Source organism: Akebia trifoliata, chromosome 4, assembly GCF_017979445.1.
Source record: "Akebia trifoliata isolate Shusen 1 chromosome 4, ASM1797944v1, whole genome shotgun sequence".
NCBI lineage: Eukaryota > Viridiplantae > Streptophyta > Magnoliopsida > Ranunculales > Lardizabalaceae > Akebia > Akebia trifoliata.
The window spans coordinates 8,357,653-8,379,829 of NC_141378.1; the positions used below are offsets into that span (position 1 = coordinate 8,357,653).

Here is a 22,177-nt window from a genome sequence, read left to right on the forward strand (position 1 = left end):
TTTGCCGTATTTCCAATTGCGAACAAGCCCGTTCTCAGCCAATTCTTATTTTATGGAGGATAATTATTAATATCGGTTTGTAACAACTAGGGACGGATGAAGGTTGTTGTCAGGATTCTCACGAAATCTTTACTTTCCACTATTTCTTTCCCGATGTCTCATATTACGTGTATCCAACGACAGATGGAGCAGTCGTTCTCATAAACTTTGTGCAAGATATATATTTTTTTCCAATTTATGATTTACTGACATCGTGATTGTAGGCCTTTTTACAGTTAATTTTATCCCTCTTAGAACATTTCCAATAAGATTTTAAAATCCACCAGCTAGAGATGCCACTTTGGCACTTTTGTGAGACGTTAGCCCATTTTTAACTAGGGACTTTTGTCAAATGTGAAATAACTTAACATGTTCAAGAACTCCAATCGTATCACTAGTGCACACATGTTAACAATCTTTTTGTAACTGTGTGTTAGCAAGCTAACATGACTAATCAAACTGTTAGTCACAATTAACACGCACATTAGCATCTAACACCCTTAACAAGTCCACTAACTTGTCCATTGAAGCAAATTTGCTGATTAAAATTTAGCTTATGATGTTAACACGTCCACTAACTTGTCCATTGCAAATGCTCTCAGTAACATGATTTTAAAACTCGGTTTTGTGTCTTGTCTTGTCCAGGCTCGATATCGAGTTGTCTCGGAAGAGTTTTTTAATACATTTGAGACGTCTCGTTCAAAAAATCAAAAAATTGAACGTGAGGTATTAAATCTCAATCAAAAAACTGACTTATGTATTTGTATCGCTCAGCCCTGATATCAAGTTAACTCGGACGATATGTCTCAGTTTCATATGAGTTTTGAAACCATGCTCAGTAATTAATATTACTTCCTTTTTAAGATATTTTGGTGTACTATTAAGTATGAGAATATAAAGATATTTTTCCTTTCGTATTTTTTTTAGGGCTAGCGTTAAGACATTTATACTAGTAAGAAATTTACATAGGAAGATTGTATTATCTAGAAGAGTGGTGATTTTTGGACGCCCCCCTCTCCCATACACTCCCTAACGTGGCCTGGGCTAGAACTATAGATTTTCCTTGAGATACACAAGTTTACATCCCCATTTTGTGTATCTGAAGGAAAATCCATGGTTCTAGCACATGCCAACGTCATGAGGCGTATGTCAAAGGGGGTGTCAGAAAAATCATTATTCTATCTAGAATAGGGACACATTTTGATGAATGAATCATTATTCTATCTAGAAAATAATTTTGAAGGCGCTATGCAGTTATTAGTTTATCCATACATGTTTTGGTGAATATTTGAGACAATCCTTGTATTTTCAAACTAATGATTTTTCTTCCCATAACTAGTCATCCTCAATTTCTAAGGTAAAATGTTTTACCCTCCTATTCAACCTCAAAATTCTATCTACAAAAACACCACGCAACCAATACACGTATCAAACAACATCAAATAGGAAGAATTAAGCTTAGTATAATTAGTATCAACAATGGGAATGTATGAGACCATCTAACAGGAATTTAAGAGTTAAACAAAATTGTAAATTTTAGCTTCAGAAGCCTCAACTCTGTGATGGTGCTCAACGCTCCAAGAAAGATGACAAGGAAAATTCACGAGTCTAGTTGCTTCAAAAGCTTTTTCCAAACTCAACAAAGCCAGGCAGAGCCCTTACAAGGAAAATTTTAGACTTCAAAGTACCTGAGCTTTTGGGGCCCTCATGAAAGCCACAATGTCTATTGTGAGTAACAAGAACTTGCACTGTCCTGCAATTTTTTCATGCAAAAATGCCCTCTACTTCTTCTTCTTTGACTTGTTGGACAATGACTGAGCATATGCAGTTCCCTGACCACCAATACCAAGAGAGAGAGAGAATTTAGTGATGATTTCTTTCAAAAGAAAAGAGGGTTTCAATCATAGTTTTAAACTTGTAAAGTGAACTAGACTATATTGGATTTCGAGGTGACTTGGTCTCAAAACCCGATGGAATCAACTCACCAAGTTCAACTCCACAAATCGTTGAGACAATTCATTAACTCGGCCATGTGATTCCTAATACTTTCGTCGAGAAAAAAGTAAATATTTTTTGTTTTTAAATATTAAAAATGAAGAGAACAATTATTGAAAACGCACGAGCGACAAAAAGGTATGAATAAAGTTTATAGGTGTCTGCAGTGATGCATAAAGGACTTACTTGTAACCATTCATCCATGGAAGCAGTTGTAGTGACAGTCCCCACTTCAACCTTAGGCACCCTCTTGGTTTTCTGAGAGAGAAAGATTACAAGTGCACATCAGATAAAATGAGTATTATGACTGAAAAGAAAATTCTTTAATTTCTATAAAATATATAGATTAAAACAGCTGTTAAATGGCAGGAAAACGGTGGGAATCCTATCTTAAAGCAGTTTTTCATCAGCTTAAAGCTTATATCAAACTACTTTCCTTCTACCAAGAAATACACTTGGAACATAAAAATTTTGTTATATTTCCACCACATCAAACAACATGCTTGTTCAGCATTATCTAGATACCCATCAGATCTGAATCAAAGTCATTCCCATGATCTCAGCAGGAAAGTTAAAATACTCTCATCAAGAATAAATTTAAAAAAAAATTGGAAGGAAAATATAAGATTATCAATTATAGAACTTCAAAAATTTCTCCACAAATATAAGAGATGCTCCTCACTAAGGTGTCCAGATCTGGATAACAATACACGCACTGGTATGGGAAAAGAGAATGTGATACCTCATTTCCAAAATCCAAGACACAGGTATACTCACAGTGAGATAAATATCCTATTTTCTATTTTAGCACCATGATTTATTCTTTTAGTTTTTTAAGCGAAGTATCATTTTTCTATTTCTAATAATTCCATCAGAGATCAGGGGGCGTAATTTAATGGATTTTATAGCTATTAATGAGTTGAAAATTTTTTAGGAAAATAGTTTTTTTCTTTTTTAGATTATTTGAGTGTTACTTGTTTTAGAAATTTATTATTAGGTATTTTAAGTTCAGTAGAAGAGCTCCAGTCCAATTACAAATGTTACTATTTTTGAAAAGTTTTTATTTCAAGAAAGATACTATTTCAGAAAAGTTACCTTCGAATACAATGTACAGTCAAATTAGAAGTCCTTTAAATTATAGCAATTCATTTGTTTTTCTATTTAAACAATGTAATAGATTGTTGAAGGAGAACTATGAATGAATGAATAAACATAAAAAAAATTACAGAATTTTCTTTTATTTCTTTGCTTAGATTTGGGGAGAATCCAACTTGGTGATGTCATGAAAATCATTGGTGTGATTACAAGGTAAATATATCATCTTCTTCTCTTCTTATTTATTTATTTTTTTCCTGACTTTAATCCATGAAGAATCCTCCAACCCCATCACGAAACCCATCCAATCCTCCTTTCATCATAAACACTTTATTCATTAATATCTCCTCCAAATCTACCCTATACCCTATTACCTAATCCTACCCCATACCCCTAAATCTAATTATAACACCTGATTGCAAAACTTTGCATCTAGCCTTTACCACTTAGCCCTTTAGGCCTAAACTTTTTATCTTTTTAACTATTCAATCTTCTTCTTCACCCAGTTAGCCTTTCCCCTACTTTTCCAAAAGCAGAACAGTCAGACCTTGAATAGATAAAGCCTAGGTTGTCCTACATCACATATTATTACTTCCTAAGTAGAGAATGGAATTATATTTATGTTGTTGCAACAACATTTTTACAGAGGTCAGACATCTCTGCAATATTATTGACTGGTATGACTCCAATCAATAAAAAAACTCAAAGCTCCAACTTCAGTGAGAACTTTAAGGGACAAGTACTGTTTTACATCCAGCAATGTGTAGCTGAAGTGTCCTGTATCAATATTTTCTTTCAGGAACTATTTCTATCATATAGGCTAGAGTAGTATTCATCTATTTTTATAAAATGTAGCTGCATACTAATTTCATAAAATTTCCTTTTGATTGATTTTTTTTTTTTTCAATTATTTAAATATTTTCACTCATTATTAATAAAACTATATCTGTTAATAAAATACATTTTTAAAAGATTATTGAGACAATAATTTGAGGATTCTTGAACAATATATCAATGCAAGCCCTGATCTCCATAATCAATAACAGCCTATTACTTGATTATTCAATGGTGAATACAAATGGATTTAAATTGTTGTAGCAGCAGAAGAGGAATCTACATATATAAACATAACATAATATCAAAAAATATCTGGAAATTTTGTAATAGGTAAAACGCTAAGATTATGTTCCAACAGACCTGGATGAATTATGCTCCCAAGTTCTGTATTAGAATGAATATTATGATCAAAAAATAGGTGTTGTCTCATTTATTAAAGAACAAATAAATAACCATCTGACTTCACTATCATGGATATTAGAAATATATTATCAGAAAATTCTTTGAAAAAAATACTAAATATTCAATAAAATAATTTATTTACCTTGGAAAGTTGTTGTACTTGACCATGTACCCATAACCCACATAGCCCAAGTAGGGCAATTCCGAGAGTTACGAGGAAAACAGATTCAATGCTGAGGAAACCACTAGCTTCAACAACTTCAATTGTACCATTATAGAAGGTGCTCTGGTATGGCTGCTGGTCTATCTCATAAATAATAGTACCCACAAGATCAAATGTTCCAGGCTGTGAGTACAATAGAGAAAAGATGAATAAGATCAAACAACATGTGCTTCAGTGTCATATATGCTTTCCAAATGTAGAATAAAAACTCATATCATGATAAGAGCAATGCATGCCATTCCTACTACAATGACACTATGTGATAGTGTACCTGCAAGTACTTGTTAACAGTGAAAATGTATGGGAAGGTTGCCTGAGCTGACAGTGGCACTGACGCATTGTGGAACTCCTGACATGACAATAGAAGCATATACATGTCAAAACTCCACTTTAAAATAAATTAATTTAGTGTATAATTTTGTTCCTTTAAGTAGTTGAGAGTGGCACTAAATTCTCATCAATAGATTGGTTGGTATTATGAAGGATCATCCTGTGGATGACCCCCCACCCCACAGACAAATAATAATAATAAGTGTTTCCAAATTCTAGAGTACCCCAAAGATGCTAAGGAAGGAAAAGATTATTTCTTGAAGGGAGAAAGCAAGAGGCGTATGGCACACAAAAAATCTAACTACATGCCTAATACAGGGTATTATCTTGGTGCCCCAATAGAAGGTGCAGGATCTGCACCAGATCTGGCTACTATGGGGCCGTTTCACATAGAGTAGTTAGAAGACTCGTGAATATATTAAAATGCACAGTGAGTAACCATGTTTGCATAGCATACTAACATAAACGAACATACAAATAAGGGCTTAGGCCCATAGCTCAGTTGGTTAGACACATTGCAAAGAAACTTCATGGGTTCAAGTCCAGCCTACCCATAAAAAATGAACACATAAATAAGTAATGCAAGGATGACGGAAGGTTTTTCTTCGAGAATTGCAAATTGCAATACCTCATCTTTGAAAGCATAATACAATTGGTTGGTGCTTATTGGTGTCAATAGAAACCCCATCCATGTATGAAATGCATAATTGGCTTCTTGAGGAGGTGAATACTGTCGGCGAAATGACAGCAGAGGTGATAAGGACTTGGGTTAAGACAGGGTCACTTATTAAGTAGTATTGTTGGGAGATTTTCATTACTAGCCATCCATAGGGGCAGGAGGACAATTTTTTATTTTTCATTTGTTGATGCATTCCAATATTATTAAGGATGCCAATCATTGTTTAAATTTCTTGATATTGTGGTAAAGGAAGTTAAAGAGCAACGTGTTGTACAATCGATCACAAATAATGCACCAAACTACAAGTTGGCTATAGATAAATACATTGAAAAAAGGAACTAGTGTTACTTGATTCTTTGTGCTTCAAATTGCATCAATGCTTGCAAAAATTGGGAATGCATGCAGGTCTTAGGTGTGGCAATCCCCTCACCTCACATTTTTTTATTGCAGCTTACTTCTCTCACATCACATTTTAGTTCAATGAAGCATCTCACCCAAGGGATTGTGGGGAATATTTCAATAGCTACTTTTTGACTTTTTGTTATTGCCCTTTTGTGGCCATGGTAATTATAATTCCATCTGGGACTAATTCAGCATTTAAGCAAACATAAGGAGCTCTAATCAACAGTCCCTCTACAATTTATGGTTTACCACAATACCAGAAATTACATACATCCAGTTGGAGCATGAAGTCATAATCTCCGCCATACAGAAGTTGCAGAAAAGAAATTTTAAGAAACCAAATTACTAATATACACTGGGAAATAATAATATACAGGCATTCAATCTCAAAATGAATCATTTTAAGTTTTTCTGTAAATATTAATAGGCATTCCAGATCTTGAAACTGTCAAATGCTTCCAAGTATAGAAATCAATAACAATAAATCAAGAATCACAATTTTAGAAAACCAATACATTCCATTGCCATTTTACTGCCAACACTTTCACACTACAGAAAGGACTCGATCAAAATGAATTAACTACTTACAATACAAGAGTTTTATGGATTCTCAGTCAGAAAGTGCATCCATTGCATGCAAAGGACAGATATAGCACCATCACACAGCTACCAACTAATATAAATTTACAAAGGTGCACAGACATAAACAATTTTTTCAAACATACAGATTCAGAAAAAGGTTGGAAATAGATTAAGGAACCAATAAGTACATATTATGCTTATCCTAGAAGGTGGCATGTGCAAACACACATGTATCACAGAAGGGCTTATTTGTAATTTAAAATATTAATTAAATGGTTTTTGAAGATTACATAGTGAAACGGATACTTTTGTAATTTTGAAAACCTTTTGTAATTTTGAAAACAAACTAACGTTATTGTAGAGACGTGGGATTGTAACTTTACTGGTTTTGACAAAAATAACCCGATTATATAACGTTTAATTGTAAAGGAGGGGGCATTTTGGGCCTTCCAAATTTTGGTGTTGAACTTACCTGTGTCGTAAGATTTTGAACCAACAGATGATGATCAAAAGGAAGATGAAGACTGGCCTTTATGGCAATGACATTCAAGCTTGACTCCCCTGTAATTTCCATTCAGAAAGCAGAAATTAAGTGAAGTTGTGGACACCAAAAACAACAAAGGAAGAGATATATCGACGCAATTAACCAAAAAGATGCATATTATGACACAATAATATCAAACATGAAGGCATGGTGCAAAACATTTCAAAGGCCCAAAGTGTGAGGCATAAGCTTGAAGGCATGAGGTATAAGCCTTAGTATATGAGACATACACTGCATGAACTTTTACGGTTTTTAAAAAGACAGTGGCCTCACCCCAAGGTGATCCTCGAGATATCAGTCTTAAACGCCTTTTAAAATACTTACAACTATATGCCAAAATATTGAAAAACCAAGAAGTTGAAGCAATAGGAGCCAAAGTCAACTAAGAACGATAAAAAAAACTACCTTCGTTATTCAATCCAACTAGTAGTTCAGTCTCAATCCCTGCTGCCACCACTGCAACATAGAGCATAGAAGCAAATTAACACAACAATCAAGTAACACAGCAACTTGGCATCCATTATAAAGCTGGTATTCTTACACTTTGCAGGATTTTTTGGAAAAACTGAAACTGTATCAACCCCTTGAGCTGGACTAAAATTCCCGAAGTCGAAATCTTGGACATCGTCACCAACAATTCCAAGATCACCTCCTTCAGCCACTTCTACTTCTGAATCCAATTGACACCTAGCAACTGACAAGAAAATCTAGAGAATGGTGAGGGCAACAATTAACAGACAAAATAGTACAAAAATTGAAGAGGAAACTAAACAAACAACAACGACGACGACAACATGAAATATATACAATAGGGAAAATTTCCGAAAACAGTTCACTGTTCATTTTAATTCCGAAAATGATAAATTACTGTTTTTGGAATTAAAATATTTTCATTAAAGTGAAAAAAAAAAAATCCTGCTCTATAATACAGTAAATACTTCCTCATTTTAATTTCAGTAAAAAAGATTTTTTTTTTAATAAAATTTATTTTATAAAACAGTGAATTTTCCCCCCAACTTTAACGAAAATATTTTAATTTTCGAAATTGGTAAAAGTACCGATTTCAGAATTAAAATGAACAGTATGCCGTTTAGGTAATTTTTCAATGTTCAGCACAAGTTTTGGTAAAGGGACCAACTAGTTGCACACCACCCATTACCAATTGCACTCCATTACTTAAAATTTCCCCTTTGCACTTCATCTGGATGATTACACTCCAAAAATAATAGAAAAAAGATTGCATTCCTTTTCTTCTTCTTCTTCTAATCACCATATATTCAGATTGATAAATCAAGGAGGGTTGGTTTTGACGATTTTAAAGACATTGTGAGGTTTAAGAAATTCGTTGGAATTCATGTCGGCACTTCAAGCTGATCAATGATCTTTGAATTCCAAGAGATAAGATCAAAGTATAGGCTTTTATCAATTTCTAAACAAAATCTAAATATGAATTAGAAAACTAATACCTTCAATTGGCGTCAATCAGAACATGTGTAAAATCAATCACAAAAAAAAATAGAGCACGAACATAGAATAAGCCATGGGAAGATGAATAAGCCCCTAATTCATAAGGTTACCATAGTGAAGTGCAATTAGTAGGTTAAAATTGAGGTTTTTTTATAAAAAAAAAGTAGTTTTTTTAATGTTAGAGTGCAACTAGTCGATCCCTTTGGTAAATCATCCTATATAATAGCTGTTTCTATTAAGTTCCTGAGATCAAACAAGGTGAACTTCAATTCCAATCATACAGATCTAAAAACTTATTGGCAACTTAATCAAACTTTAGAAAAATAAATCCAAAAGGTCCAAATTGCTTCGTATGTCCACATGGAGTACTTGTTCAGAGCGATCAAAATCTCGATTAAGAAAGCTCGCATGAAACGGTCGAAACCTAAACCTAATGGGGCAAAAATCTAACAAAAGACGACTCCTTGCATGCGAATAAAAACTCTAATTGAATAAAATTGCAAGAAGACTTGAGAAAATATGGATTTGGTTAAACGGGAATATTTGAAACAACAGAAGAATTAATGATAATGACTGAAAATTTTAAGTAAAAAAGATAAACTATTGTAACGGATTACAAATTTAGATCTGAAAATCAGAAATCGCAGATGAAGAAAGACCTTGAAGGAAGGGAGACGTGAGCATGAGAAGAGCGAAGAACAAAATCCTTATCGCCATGAAACCAGAGTTTGAGACGAGCGCACCAATCCTAGTGGAATTTATTATATTTGCTGCCTCAGCCCTCAATAGTAACCTTCGTCACACAAAAATTGAGAGATTCTATTGGCACACAAACTTTTACTAAAACACACCAATCCTTTTTGAAATTAGTCTACTGATGAATTTTGACGTGTTAATAGAAGTAAAAGTTGTCGATAAATCGGTTTCGTGCCTGATCAGGTCAGCTTGATCCCAGAATTTACCGGCTTGATACTAATTGTATCGGGTGGGTTTTTACTAGATCCAATTTGATCTGGTCACACTATGTATGAATTTGATGACACTTAGATCTGTCTTGATCAGATTAGACAATCCCAACCGTTTAAATATACAATCCAATGATAAAAATTTATCCTTGAGATAAGTAACTCCAAGATATATATTATCAAGACACGCAGAAATTCCAATTATTGGATTTTATATCTAAATGGTTGGAATCATGGTTTTTTTTTTTTTTTTTTTTTTCTTTTTTTCTTTTTTAAAATCATTTTTCATGAATCAACCCATCCCAACCCAATTCAAATAGGGTCAGGATCTAGACATAAGAAGAATTGACTCATGGATAAACATATGATCCCAAATAGATATACATTAGAGTCAAAATTTGTCCTATACAACTTACAAATTAAGGATTGGATGACATTTTTTTTTATTTCAAAATTAAGATGATCTCTATCACGAGGGAGATACTCTTCAGAAAAAATTAGTTCAATTTGGCGCTTCTAAGCCCATCACCAGGGGCAATTTTTTATGAGGATAGTCGCACCATAGATATAATGCTCACAAAAAAAACAACCCAATCCAATAAAAAAAACGGACAAATACTGTCAGCTCCTTGTTGGCTCCCTAGTGTTGGCTGCCAAACAATCCATGTTTCATGTATCTAAACAAAATATCTACACATTATGCGATTATCAGTACATGATTGATCCAAAATTAATCCATTAACAGCCTTGGCAACCTGGATAAGTCATACTGTGAGAATAATAAGAATCCAAGTCATAGTAACCATGTTTGGATTCAACAATTATTTGAAGCCATGAACATGCCACTCACTTGTAGCTCCTTTCCTTTCCATCAAAGATATATACTTAATTCTCTTTCCAAAACCCTCTTCTCTTTTAGTATAAAATGCTAAAAACAGCTGTAGATTATAGTTGAGATATCAGCAATACAAATAGAGAAGAAAACAAGTCAATCAATCAATCCCCATGGATGGTATAACGCTCCCATTTTTTCGTTTGATCATATATCTGTAACCACAAAATAAGAGGGGAATCAAAAAGCTTTCAGAAACACATGTATATTATTGTTTTTATACAAGTAAAAGTAAATTCACAGCCAGAGAACAGAATTTCAAAATATACAAAATCTATACCGCTTGCCTAACTCATTGGCCCCCTTCAAGTTGGGACTTTAAAAAAAAATTGATGACACTCGAGCCTCTTTAAGTCATCCACCAACAAAAGACCCAAAAATCGATCTCAAGAGCTTGTACCAAGCTTTGACAAAACCATCACTTGAGTTAGTTAATTATTCCTACTGGACTTGAGAAATATGTTAACAATTTCTCTTTGGTAATTTATAAACATCCTATCTTATCTTGACTGGATACTGGTACTAAGAACACTCCCATCAACATTAAGTTTCAACCTTGCCCTATCCTAGGAACCTCCAAGAAGGATAGAAATCTTCTCCTAGCCAACACCTTGAATTTTCAATCCATTAAATTCTTTCTCAAAGACTACCACATACCCATCTCTTTAGAAGGCAAATGATATAAAGAGAAACACACATACCGATCTCTTCAGAAAGCAAATGATGTGCTCTATGTATATTACCATATATAAAAACCAACACAATCTAATGATACTAAGAATTCAAAATTCCAGACCTCTATCGAAAAGGGGAAAAAAAAATTTTCAAAGGTTAGATAGATAGATAGATAGATAGATAGTGTACCTCCCATCTTGAAGCAGGGAAGATGTGTTTATTCTTCTCATACCAGTGCCTCTCAACTACTTTACCAGCATGGGACTGAAAAATATCAGAAACAAAAATGAGTATGCATGATTTCAGACACACAAGATTCAAAACATCGCTCAAGATTGCATGACTACTCTGAACTAAACCTGAATTGTCTAACAATTGAAGCTGCAACATAACAAAATACAATAGGAACATACATATAATATGCAAATTCCCCAAAATAAACCATTTAACTTGGCATTTTCTGAAAGCTAAGTCATACATACCAATGTGGGCATGCAATTTAAAATGTTAATTAAAAATAATAATATTATAATTGTAGTAACTTCAATTGTCATTATAATATATTTCAATAACTTCCAACATTTATTGATTTCTAAAAGATAGTCAACTACAGGTACACAGCCAAATAAGATACCTCGTCCTTCTCTTTTGTTGCATCAGCAATTGTACGCACATCCTCATGAACATCAAAGTGGAAAAGCTGTGTAGAACATGGACGGCAAGAAATCACATTAATAACTTCTGTCAAGTTTGAAAAGGGAATTGTATGTAATACATTAAAAATCTAAAGAATGTTAGTAGAATTTCTTCTAATAAAGCATCACAAAGCATTATTAGGGAATATGAGGTGTGTTTGTATCAGCCAATGGAGGAATCATCACCAGATCCATACTACGGAAATTTCTTGAGATTCACATGATATCAATCTCAAGGATTGCGCACACGCACACGTCTACAAGGCCACAAGAGCACCCTCCAGAAATTAATTCGTTTAAACAGTCTTTTAATGAGATTATCAATACACTAGTTTAGAAACAACAAACTCTATTTCAGGCTGGAAAAAGATTTTTCAAATTCAACATCTCAGATATCTCAACGTTGGCAATGGATCCAAAGAGAAAACTAAAGTCTCGACTGTTAAAACAGCAAGATCCACATATCACTTCCCACGGTGATATGTGGAACTCTCTAAACAAAAGCACCATAGTGAAATAGTTGGCTGGTGCACCGTTATAATCAACATGAATTCAAGTGTCCAGAGCTAAGTATGAGACGTACCATGTAAAGGTTAGCTTCTTATCTTTGAAAAGCAAAAGCCAAGAAGTGCACTTAAAAACCAAAACCACCTAATTTCAAATAAATAAAGTTGGAAATTACCGGTCCACTCTTGCCCCTTGCCTTGTTGATGATTAGCTCATAGAAACTATGCTGCTGGACTCCCAAAATACAAGGAAAAAACAAGAAATAGGTGATCCTAGTCAGCACACATCGAAAGTAGAGCATAGAAAACAATTACTTGAGAAAGAACTCACATGAGGAATGATCAAATCTTCTTTAACATAAAGCAGGTTCTCCACTGAGGTTGTTCGAATCTCTCGGAACTCAGGTGCAAGTTGCTGCTGAACAGCCCGAAGAAACCCTCCTATTGTATCACCCTTACGTACCTGAAAACAGATACCCAAAAAAGAAATAATAACAAAATGTATTTCCATGAAGAAAATCAAGGAAATGCAATGAAAGTTCTGTACTAGCCTGCATAACTCGTCTGTGGCCAGCACCATCCCAATAGCTGTAAGTAATTTCAAGGGGTTCATCTGAAACAATGGCAGAAACTAACTCAACACACCATTCCTTCTTTCATATATGCTCATGCATTACAACAGTTTTAGAATTGATAATTACTTCGAATTTGTTCCTGCTCGAGGAGCCACTGCTTTCGCAACCTTTCCCGCTCGGCTTGTTCCTCTGCCTCTCTCTCACTGAAAGATTATCCTCAGCACCCCAAAGTTCACTGATCAAGCCCAAGCCCCAAGAGAGCAGGAAATAAACCTAAATTGCTTTATTTCATACCAACTACATAATAAAATAGCTAAAAATGCAATACCTGTCTGGCAGAAAGCTTGTCTCCACTGCAGGATCCTTACCAAGTTTCCCCTGCCCAAGCCTCTTTGTTTCTTGATTTTCTGTAGTAAGAAGCAAGACATGAGAAGTAAAAGTTATGAAACCATGTTTTCCAGCAGATTCAGAATTAACTTAAAAAATAATTGTGTTTAGAATTCCCTTATGGGGAAGAGCGTTAAAGAAGAAGACGATTAAATTTTTAACAACCAAAGGAGTAAAAGAAAAGTGTAATAGACCCTTTATGGTTGCTTAGAAAAAAAAAAAAAAAAAATTTACCAGAAAATGAATTATCCCTCCAAATTCCAATGAATTTTTTTCCTTCCACAGCATTGCTTTCTGATTTGGGGTGACATAAAAATTATCAAAAGAAAATGATTTCTTCCACAAAAAATTTCATTATCTGGGACTCCGGATGACATTTTTCATTGGAAAAAAATTCAGTCTTCTATGCTAGGTGTGACCATATAAAGCCTTAATTAGCAGTTTACTACTTAATTGCGCGACAAATTGTATGACAATTATATCAAATGCTATTAGTAGGAAATTTTTAATCAACAATTTAGGCACGCCCAACTACTAGTTTCTTCACCATCACCCACTTGACTCAGGTTTCTCCTCACCACCCAATCATTTTGTGACACGTGGAGGGGAGACCAGGGGCAGCCAGAACATAAAAACAAATCACTGCCCTTATGGTTTTTAGTAATGTTTCTTGACACTCTTTCATACCACAAACCCAGCATTTCCTTCCTTTAATAATCTCATCACAGATTTTAGATTTCATTGTCCCCATTATGTGTCATTCTTACATTGCTCATCAATTGAATTCTTAAAAGATATAAATTGAAACATTAAAAGAATCAAAGTTCCAGGCGGCTCAGGCTGTTCAGGGGAGGCTAAAACAGGTACTATTCCGAGGGAAGATTGTTTTGGGGTCTGGCGAGCAGCTGTGGTATGTAAAGCTAAATCCAACTTGGTGGATTGGGCTCTCTTGAAGGAGGAGGTCAGATCCAGAATCGGGAAGAAAAAGAGCAAAGGAAAGATAAAATTGGAACCACATGCTTGGGGTGAGGAGAGCATGATTATCATCGCCGAAAACAGATCCATAGCAGTAGCGATAATCCGGTTGAAGGTTGATTATCTCGATGGGATTTCGTTTGTAACATTGAAATGCCCTAGCAGCTTGTTGTTCTTTTCTTTCTCTTTTTGTTTTGTTTTATTTTGTGACGGTCATCTCAACCTTTCCCCTTCTCTTTGTTCCCTTCTTTTCTTTTCAATCTTATCAATCAAAACAAAAACAAAAAATCAATTTGCTTCTTCATACATAAATCTTTCAAAGCAATATAGAATCAAACAAATGAAATCTTGTGGTAAATACATGCTTGGAAAATGAAGCCTTCAAACTAGAGTACAATAGAAGAACATCAAATTCAGGTTCATATTTATGTTGGCATAAATATGAAATGTCGAAAAAAAAAACTCTCATAACACCAAGAACATTATTAAACAATGTGAATGTCGAGAAAAATACCCATTGTCGTCCATACCTTCTTCATCGCCTCCACTATCAACATCATCAGCAAAAGACAAGCGTGAATTCCCCTTTATTTTCCTCTTTTTACGTTTTTGTAATTGAAGTTCCTCTTCCCTATAACACCAATAATAATAATAAATTTTTAAATTTTAAAAAATCAAAAATTCTACTAAGAAAGCTCTTTTAAGCTAAGAAATCCAACTCACTCCTGTTGTAACTTTTGAAGTTTCTCTTTCTCTTCCTCTTCAAATTTGTTTCGAATATTGACCCTCTATCGAACAAATTCAAACAAGTATCTTTGGATTTAAACTATAATCTTCAAATTAAACAACTTAAAATAAGGATTAAGTTAAAACCATTTTTTTACCTTCTCAACGTATTGCTCTCTAGTAACGAGTCCAACAGTTTCCTTTTTAAAAGCAGACTCCAGAATCTGAAACAAAACATTGATGAAAAATCCTAAATTACTCAAATTTACTAACTGGGTATGTTTAACGCAAAGATCCAAAGTCACGTACCATTACTCAAGAACAAAATAAACCCTAAGGACACTGAAAGATGAGATTTTGGATTCAAATAAACCCCAAGAGAGAGAGAGAAAAGGGTTATAACTATAATCTTGCTTCTATACCTCAGAAGTACCGGAGCCGAATTGGAGAAGACCAGTCTGTCCGCCTGAAGAAGCGGATTTGTTCTTAAGCTCCTGAATCTTCCTCCTCTCCACCTCTCTCTGTTTCTCCAGTCTTCGTATCCTAACCGCGTCCTGGGCCGTACCCACGTACCCATCTCCCATCCCAGACATCTTTCCCTCCTTTTTCGCTTCTTTCTCTCACTCGCTCTCTTGTGCACTGCTTGCAGAGATTGGGTCGATGTCAGATAAATTAAGATAAACTTGACTGAGATGGCTTGGACATATTCAACAAAGTTCGCTTATAATCCCAGTTTGGAAAAATGCTCAAAATTTAGCTTAAAAATCTAACAAAAGAACAAATAAGCAAACCATCTTCAACAACAGTGGTAACTGAAAACTGAAATTCCAGGCAAGAAAAAAATCTACTTCTTTTTTTCTTTAATTGACCAAGACATTTTTGGAAAAATGGTATAAGAATATCTAGAGATAGAGAGAGATGAGAAAAATACCTCTTTTTAATGAAGTCTAGGGTTCGGTTGCAGCTAGGGTTCCTTTGTTCCAAACTGTAGACAACAAAAATTGCAGATTTTCGTTGGTTCCAACGAGTAGAGAGAAAGGAGGAGTTCTCGATTTTTCCGATTTCAACTCTCAATCCAGTCAGAAAGTTGGGAAAGAAGCAGAAAAAATTTCTAGGGTTTGGTGTTGACAGAGAAGATGGGGCCTTCGAAGTGGGTTTTAAAACTCGTCCGAGACCGAGACGTACGGAGCTGAACGAGACTCGCTGTGTTTGGATTGAGGGAAGGGGAGGGAAGAGAAACTCATTAAGGGAAGGGAAGGGAAGGGAAGGGAAGGAAGTTTCTCTTCACCCTGTTTGGATTGAAAGAGAAAAGAAGAGAAAAAGTCAAGTTTTTCCTGTTTGGTTAGGATTCATAAGAGAAGAGAAGAGAAATTATTATTGTCAAATGACTATTATACCCTTCATAATCTAAAAAATAAAATTCTTCTTGTACAATGATACAAAATATAAACAACCAAACGTTCAAGATCAATTTGAGGAGTACCTTTCGTTTGAATGCATATAAATGAGAGTTTCTATTGCCGTACTTTTACGAAGAACATCCTAAGCAAAAGTTGGTGTAGCAATAGAATCTCTCTAATATAAGGATTTTGTTAACAAGTGTCCTAAGGGAACACGTAGAAATCCCTTATATTAGAAATGGATTCAATTAAGGTCCCTAATCTGAAAATCTGATGATGGACTAGTTTTCTTGACTAAAATAAACCTCGAACTCTGCTCAAACGGCCATTATTAATGCATAAGGTTTTCTCCTTTTTCCCCTACTATATGAAATGCTTAACAAGGTAAAAGATACAATCCAAGTGTGGGAGTTCTACAGCCTTAACAGAGTATTATGATTTCTCATGGTTCATTCACTGTTCTAACAAACTAATGAAATTAGTGAGTATAGAGAACCCACATTTGCAGCATTTCAAGCTCAACTCACAAAACAGAACTAAGAAAGCATAAAAGCCCTTGAATACAATAACTATGAAGAGCTTTTGTATGCCGTCCCTAACAATAGTTATTAATAGAGAGAGAGAAGAATACATTAGTAAGATTGACAAAACTAGATCAGATTTACCTAACTGAGCAATAATGCTCAAACAATGCAAGGCATTTTTTTTAATAAGTAAAACTTACGATTCCAAATCCATTTCACTCCTCACATCTAATGCTACAAATCCAAAGAACGATATTAAAACTTAGCTGTACATGACACTAGTCAAACCCATAATGATTACAACCGTAGTACCAGATGTTTTTAATTAGATTGGACACAAAAAAGATGAGGTAATCAACGAATACGCGATGTTGCCAGATCATGGATGTCCTAAACAATGTTAAACACGGCCTCTGGTTGTGATAGTTTAAATGCGTTTGTGGACATTTTCTTGAGTTCTTTTGTTTTGGAGCTGAACCATTCAGCAACAAGTCTTGCTATTTCCTTTGAGCTTCAAGAGAAGAAACCCGCACCATTGTCTACGACATAAAGGATATTGCCAACTTCCTGCAAGGACGCAATAAAATTTAGATTATTTTGAAATTTATTACTCTGGCTAATGCAACCAAATTCAAACTTTATAGCACAATGGGATCATAATTCAAACTCGAAACACTTGATGAATCAAGTAGAAGTTCACTTATTGAAATCTCCAAAGTAATGGCATCAACTTGGTAATCACGGAAAGCACCATGCGAACCAGTCGGAACACCTAGTGCCTATCAAGAAAAGAAATGAAAAACATCAGCATCTTAATTGAATGATAAAAGTGAAGCTTCTTTCAGTTTTCCTCTATGAGAACACATGCAATACCTATCAGGTGAAGCAAAAAATATACCATCAACAGCATAACAATTCATGGATCACACGCAGTGTGTGGTGGGGGACACCAATCAATGGATATTACCTGAGGAGAAAGAGTCATGATAAACTGAATAAAAAAAATATAATCAAACATGTGCACAGAACCACAGATTTTTTCCTTGAGATACACATGGAAAATATATGGTTCTGTGCACATTCCATGTCAGTTGACCATATTTGAGCATCTGTTTTTGAGTCAGTTTATCATTATTCTTAAATCTAAAAAATTCATACAAGCAGATGATAGAAACATCAGATCTACAAACTACATATTATCCAAAATAAGGTGGTAGACTAGGTGATTGACGCCATAAACTGGTGAACCCCACACCCTGCACATGCATCATGTGTAGTGGTACATCATATGGGTTCCATTCCTAGTGCTTGACTGTTTGTGCTTAGATTTCCCTTATGCTAGTTCTTTATACTTTGTTCGTCTAGCAACAACAACACAGACCATTTATGATGCTTACTTGATAATACAATGAACTTGCGAGTGTAGCCGTGCCTTCGATGTAATCGGAGACAGAGATACCAAATTTCCATTGAGGATTTAAACTTTTAGCAAATTTTCCTATCAACTCAAGTGTTTCACCAACAACCTCGAGCCATTTAGAGCTAAGTAATAAATATAATTTCTCCACCTTTACACGCAAACCTTGTCTATGTACAGCCAAATAGTACACAATATTGATGAGATCCAGGTTTGGCATCTGCCCGTTAGATGCCTCAGCATATATACTAAGAGTATCCTTCTCACTCTTCCTTTCTATCCACAACCTTCAAGACAAATGCAGCAGCCATAGTTCCAGCTCGTCTAAAAACATCGGGTGTTCTTCCAGTTATTGGAATCTCTTCCCATTCATGAAGATTGTTGTTTTCAAGGCACGTGTCAGCATCTATTTTTCCCATTCCAAATTCAGGAGTATGGTAATCTCCAAGCCAAGCAGCAACAGAGGCATACTCTCCATAACGTGAATCTGCAGCCAACCATACAATATCTTTGGCAAGCCAATTGACTCGGCTAAGTAGGGAGAATATTGAGTAGGCAAGACCTAATGATAAAGCCTCACTTAGTTTAATGTTTGTTGAATTGTAAGGTGTCACCAACACAATAGATTCTTTTCCATCACCACGCGGAGCTCTTATTATACCAACAGAATTAATACCATGTGATGTACAACTGCTGTTCTCTTGCATTATCCAAGAATACGAGCTACTAGCAAAAAAGTGGAGTGGATGAAACTGATTTATTTGAGTGTGGAACTTGTGATGGTAAACTTCAGCACCTAATTCTGCCATTTGTTTTGTGAGCAATCTTGGAATTTCTCTGTATCAGTATAAAAACCAAGACAAAGTATAATTAAGTTGAGCAAATGTTGGAAGATAGCAAAATACAACCAAAGATTATCACAAAAAATCAGCCCATTCCTAAACTTCTAACCCCATCAAAAGTGGTTTACAAATTAACAGTAAAAATTGGCAGTCCACAATTCTTCAACTAGTAAACCGGGGTTAGAAGTTTCGGAATGGGCTGATTTTCAGTGAGGATGATCTCCTCACCATAGAGATCATCCTCACAAAAAATCAGGCCATTCTGAAACTTCTAACCCATATAGGAAAAAAATCTGCTCCCAACGTTGGCTCCCTAGTGTTGGCTGCCAAACAATGCCCCACCAAAAATCATCCCAATCCAAAACTTTTAGCCCGTAGAGGACAAATTTTGGCTCCCAAACGTTGGCTGCCGAACGGGACTCACATATATATATTTTTTTGATCAATGGGACTCACATATATATATCAAAATCAATAATTTGGCCATATAGGGGTGTGAACTGTGAAGCAATTGTACAAGTTCAATATAATGGTATAATCCAGTTTTGCTAACTATTTTCTGCAACCAACCATGGATTTACAAGATTTAAAGGCATTATTTGCTAATGGTTGAACGCTTGGATAAAATAAAGTTTCTTATCAGTCAACAAAGTCAGTTAAATTATAACACTTTAAACCAGGGTAATTTTCCTATCAAAAGAAATCCCACTCTGTTGCTTACCATCATACATCATCAAAGAAATAGATTTTTTTTTTTTTTTTTTGAAGTATAAACTTATTCAGAAGAGGACAAAAAATGTATAACGGTCAGTTGAGGTGACCAACTGAAAATAATGCTCATCGTAGTAAAATAATTTGAATGGATATCGATATATAAATTGGAAAACAAAAATGGTATAATGCTACGTGGAGATAGTACATACATTCCTGCTTCTCCCGACTTTCGTTTCGAGCTCTCATTATATCCTTAACCAATCGATTTGCCTCCATTGTGTCGAGACCAGAGAATGTGGGATTGTCGGAACCTGTGAAATACTAAATTTATTAAATCAAATATATAAGTATTAAATCAGGAAAGTAAATATTTAAATCAAACAGCTTCCATGAATCCATTGAGCATGCATGTCACATTGGGGAAGCTGAAATACGTATAATCTAATGGCCGCTAATCATGTTTAGTCCATATGAGTATTTTCCAAAAGTTTAATAGAGCCTAATATTAGAACCTTATTAGTCAAAATCAGGCAGAAAAATTCTATTAACACACCAACTTTTACTCACAACACACTAATTTACATATAAACAAGAGAAATTTCCCAAAACGTGATCAACCTTTGACGAAATTCCCATTCCGGCTTACTGTACGATATTCCCAAAACATGAAGCGCGAGATAGCATGTTCTTCAAAGTGACGATCTCACTGATATAAAGTGGCGAGATTGCTGATAATTATTTGAAAAGTGACAATATTGTTGGTTATAAAAGTGTTGATCTCGCAAGTTCACCACTTTTTAGCGAGATCCTCGCTATATAAACCAGGGAGATTGTCAATTTGAAAAGAAGAAAAAAACATCAGCAAGATCATCACTTTGAAGAACCTGCGATCTTGCACTTCATATTTTGAGAATTAAAATGAACAGTGAGCCCGAATTGGAATTTCGTCACATTCAGCCCACGAAATGGTAATTTAGCCTATAAACAATCTGTCAATTTCAAAATGATTGGTGCGTTATAAGTAAAAGTTGGTGTGACAATAGAATCTCTTAATCAGGGCTTGAAAACAAAAAAATTATATAAAAAAAAAGAAATCCATAAATTCAATTTATGTTAATGGGCATGAGAATTGCTACTACAAGTTCATAATTTCCCTCAATTTACAAGAAAAAATGGATTAATTTGAGATCGACCTGGCATGAGAGCGTTCTCAGAAATGTAGGTGTTCTTGGCAAAAACAGGGAGGAGAAAGAGAGTCACAATCCCCACAACACAGCACACCACAAACCCACAGAGAAGAACAGTAGATCAGTATCGTAATCAGATGATCGATTTGAGAGAAAAAGAGAGAATGAGAAATAAAATACCTACCAAGAGCACTGTGAGAGATGAGAAAGATCCCAATACGAACTATCGGTCGAAGTTTCATTTTAGGGTTTTGGGAACCCAATGTCTCGTTCTCCGCCATTGTAGTTGCAGATGAAGGTGAAGAGCTTCAACTGTTCTTCGAAAACGATGGAAAATGAAGTCGATCTGAGAATTTTTCGTTCTCACATTTTGGATTTTTGGAAAATTTGAAAATGTTGAGAGGACAAATTTGGAATCAAAATTTTGTTCCCTTCCCTTCCCTCCTCGTCACTCCGATTTTGGGGGGAACAAAATTTTACTATTTTTCCCTTCCCTTCCTTCCATTTTTCTTCTCTTCCCTCCTCACTTAACAATCCAAACGGGAGAAAAGAAAAGAAAATTACAAATTTTCTCTTCCCTTCCCTCCCCTTCCCTCAATCCAAACACAGCGTAACTCACAAGTCATTTTTTTTTTTACCGATATTTATTACCTCACGTTCAAAATTTTTTTTTTTTTATTCTTTTAAACGAGACGTCCCAAACGTATGGGAAAACTCATCCGAGACAATGAACGAGACGAGACGCCAAACCGAATTTTAAAATCAATCAAAGTTCGAACCCCTAATTTCCCCTTATTTTCATAATTAAAAATTAATTCACGCTGATGTGGAAGATGAGCACAGTCATTTATACATGTCCCCGTCCACGTTCTGGTGAATATTTGACTTACATCTCTCCTGAGTCTTCTGCAACAGACTGATGAAAAATAACCTAAATGCCCTCATCTTAAATCTGTGACTGAACAATCTTACTGTTTTCTTAAAAAAAAAAAAATAATAATAATAAGTATTTTTCAAAATAAATCCAAATTTTTCAATGACATCTAAGAGGCAGTGGCAGTGGTGTTAGATTGTCAATGTTGTAATCTATGTGGGCTCAATG

At 34.9% G+C, this 22,177-nt stretch overlaps 2 protein-coding genes and 1 pseudogene across 3 annotated transcripts; all 3 read right to left on the reverse strand.

Annotated features, from left to right (window-relative positions):
* Positions 1-1,467: 1,467 nt before the first annotated feature.
* Positions 1,468-9,415, reverse strand: LOC147403505 (translocon-associated protein subunit alpha-like). The gene is made up of 8 exons (XM_086439100.1): positions 9,255-9,415; positions 7,670-7,822; positions 7,534-7,584; positions 7,057-7,145; positions 4,863-4,940; positions 4,511-4,714; positions 2,221-2,292; positions 1,468-1,871 (listed from the first exon to the last, which is right to left on the reverse strand). Exons 1-8 carry the CDS (start codon positions 9,310-9,312, stop codon positions 1,821-1,823), a joined length of 756 nt encoding a protein of 251 aa, XP_086295226.1. The 5' UTR covers positions 9,313-9,415; the 3' UTR covers positions 1,468-1,820.
* A 791-nt stretch (positions 9,416-10,206) lies between these two features.
* Positions 10,207-16,150, reverse strand: XCT (XAP5 family protein). Its single transcript, XM_086439099.1, has 13 exons — positions 15,923-16,150; positions 15,414-15,630; positions 15,150-15,215; positions 14,989-15,053; positions 14,796-14,896; positions 13,232-13,310; positions 13,030-13,106; positions 12,880-12,941; positions 12,660-12,791; positions 12,505-12,558; positions 11,762-11,827; positions 11,317-11,391; positions 10,207-10,607 (listed from the first exon to the last, which is right to left on the reverse strand). The coding sequence occupies exons 2-13, from the start codon at positions 15,582-15,584 to the stop codon at positions 10,557-10,559; spliced, it is 999 nt and encodes a 332-aa protein (XP_086295225.1). The 5' UTR covers positions 15,585-15,630; positions 15,923-16,150; the 3' UTR covers positions 10,207-10,556.
* Positions 16,151-17,553: 1,403 nt separating this feature from the next.
* LOC147403507 (uncharacterized) lies at positions 17,554-21,680 on the reverse strand (annotated as a pseudogene). Its single transcript, XR_015177190.1, has 5 exons — positions 21,256-21,680; positions 21,046-21,173; positions 20,094-20,199; positions 18,313-19,169; positions 17,554-17,694 (listed from the first exon to the last, which is right to left on the reverse strand). The product of XR_015177190.1 is annotated as an uncharacterized LOC147403507 (transcript).
* Positions 21,681-22,177: the final 497 nt, after the last annotated feature.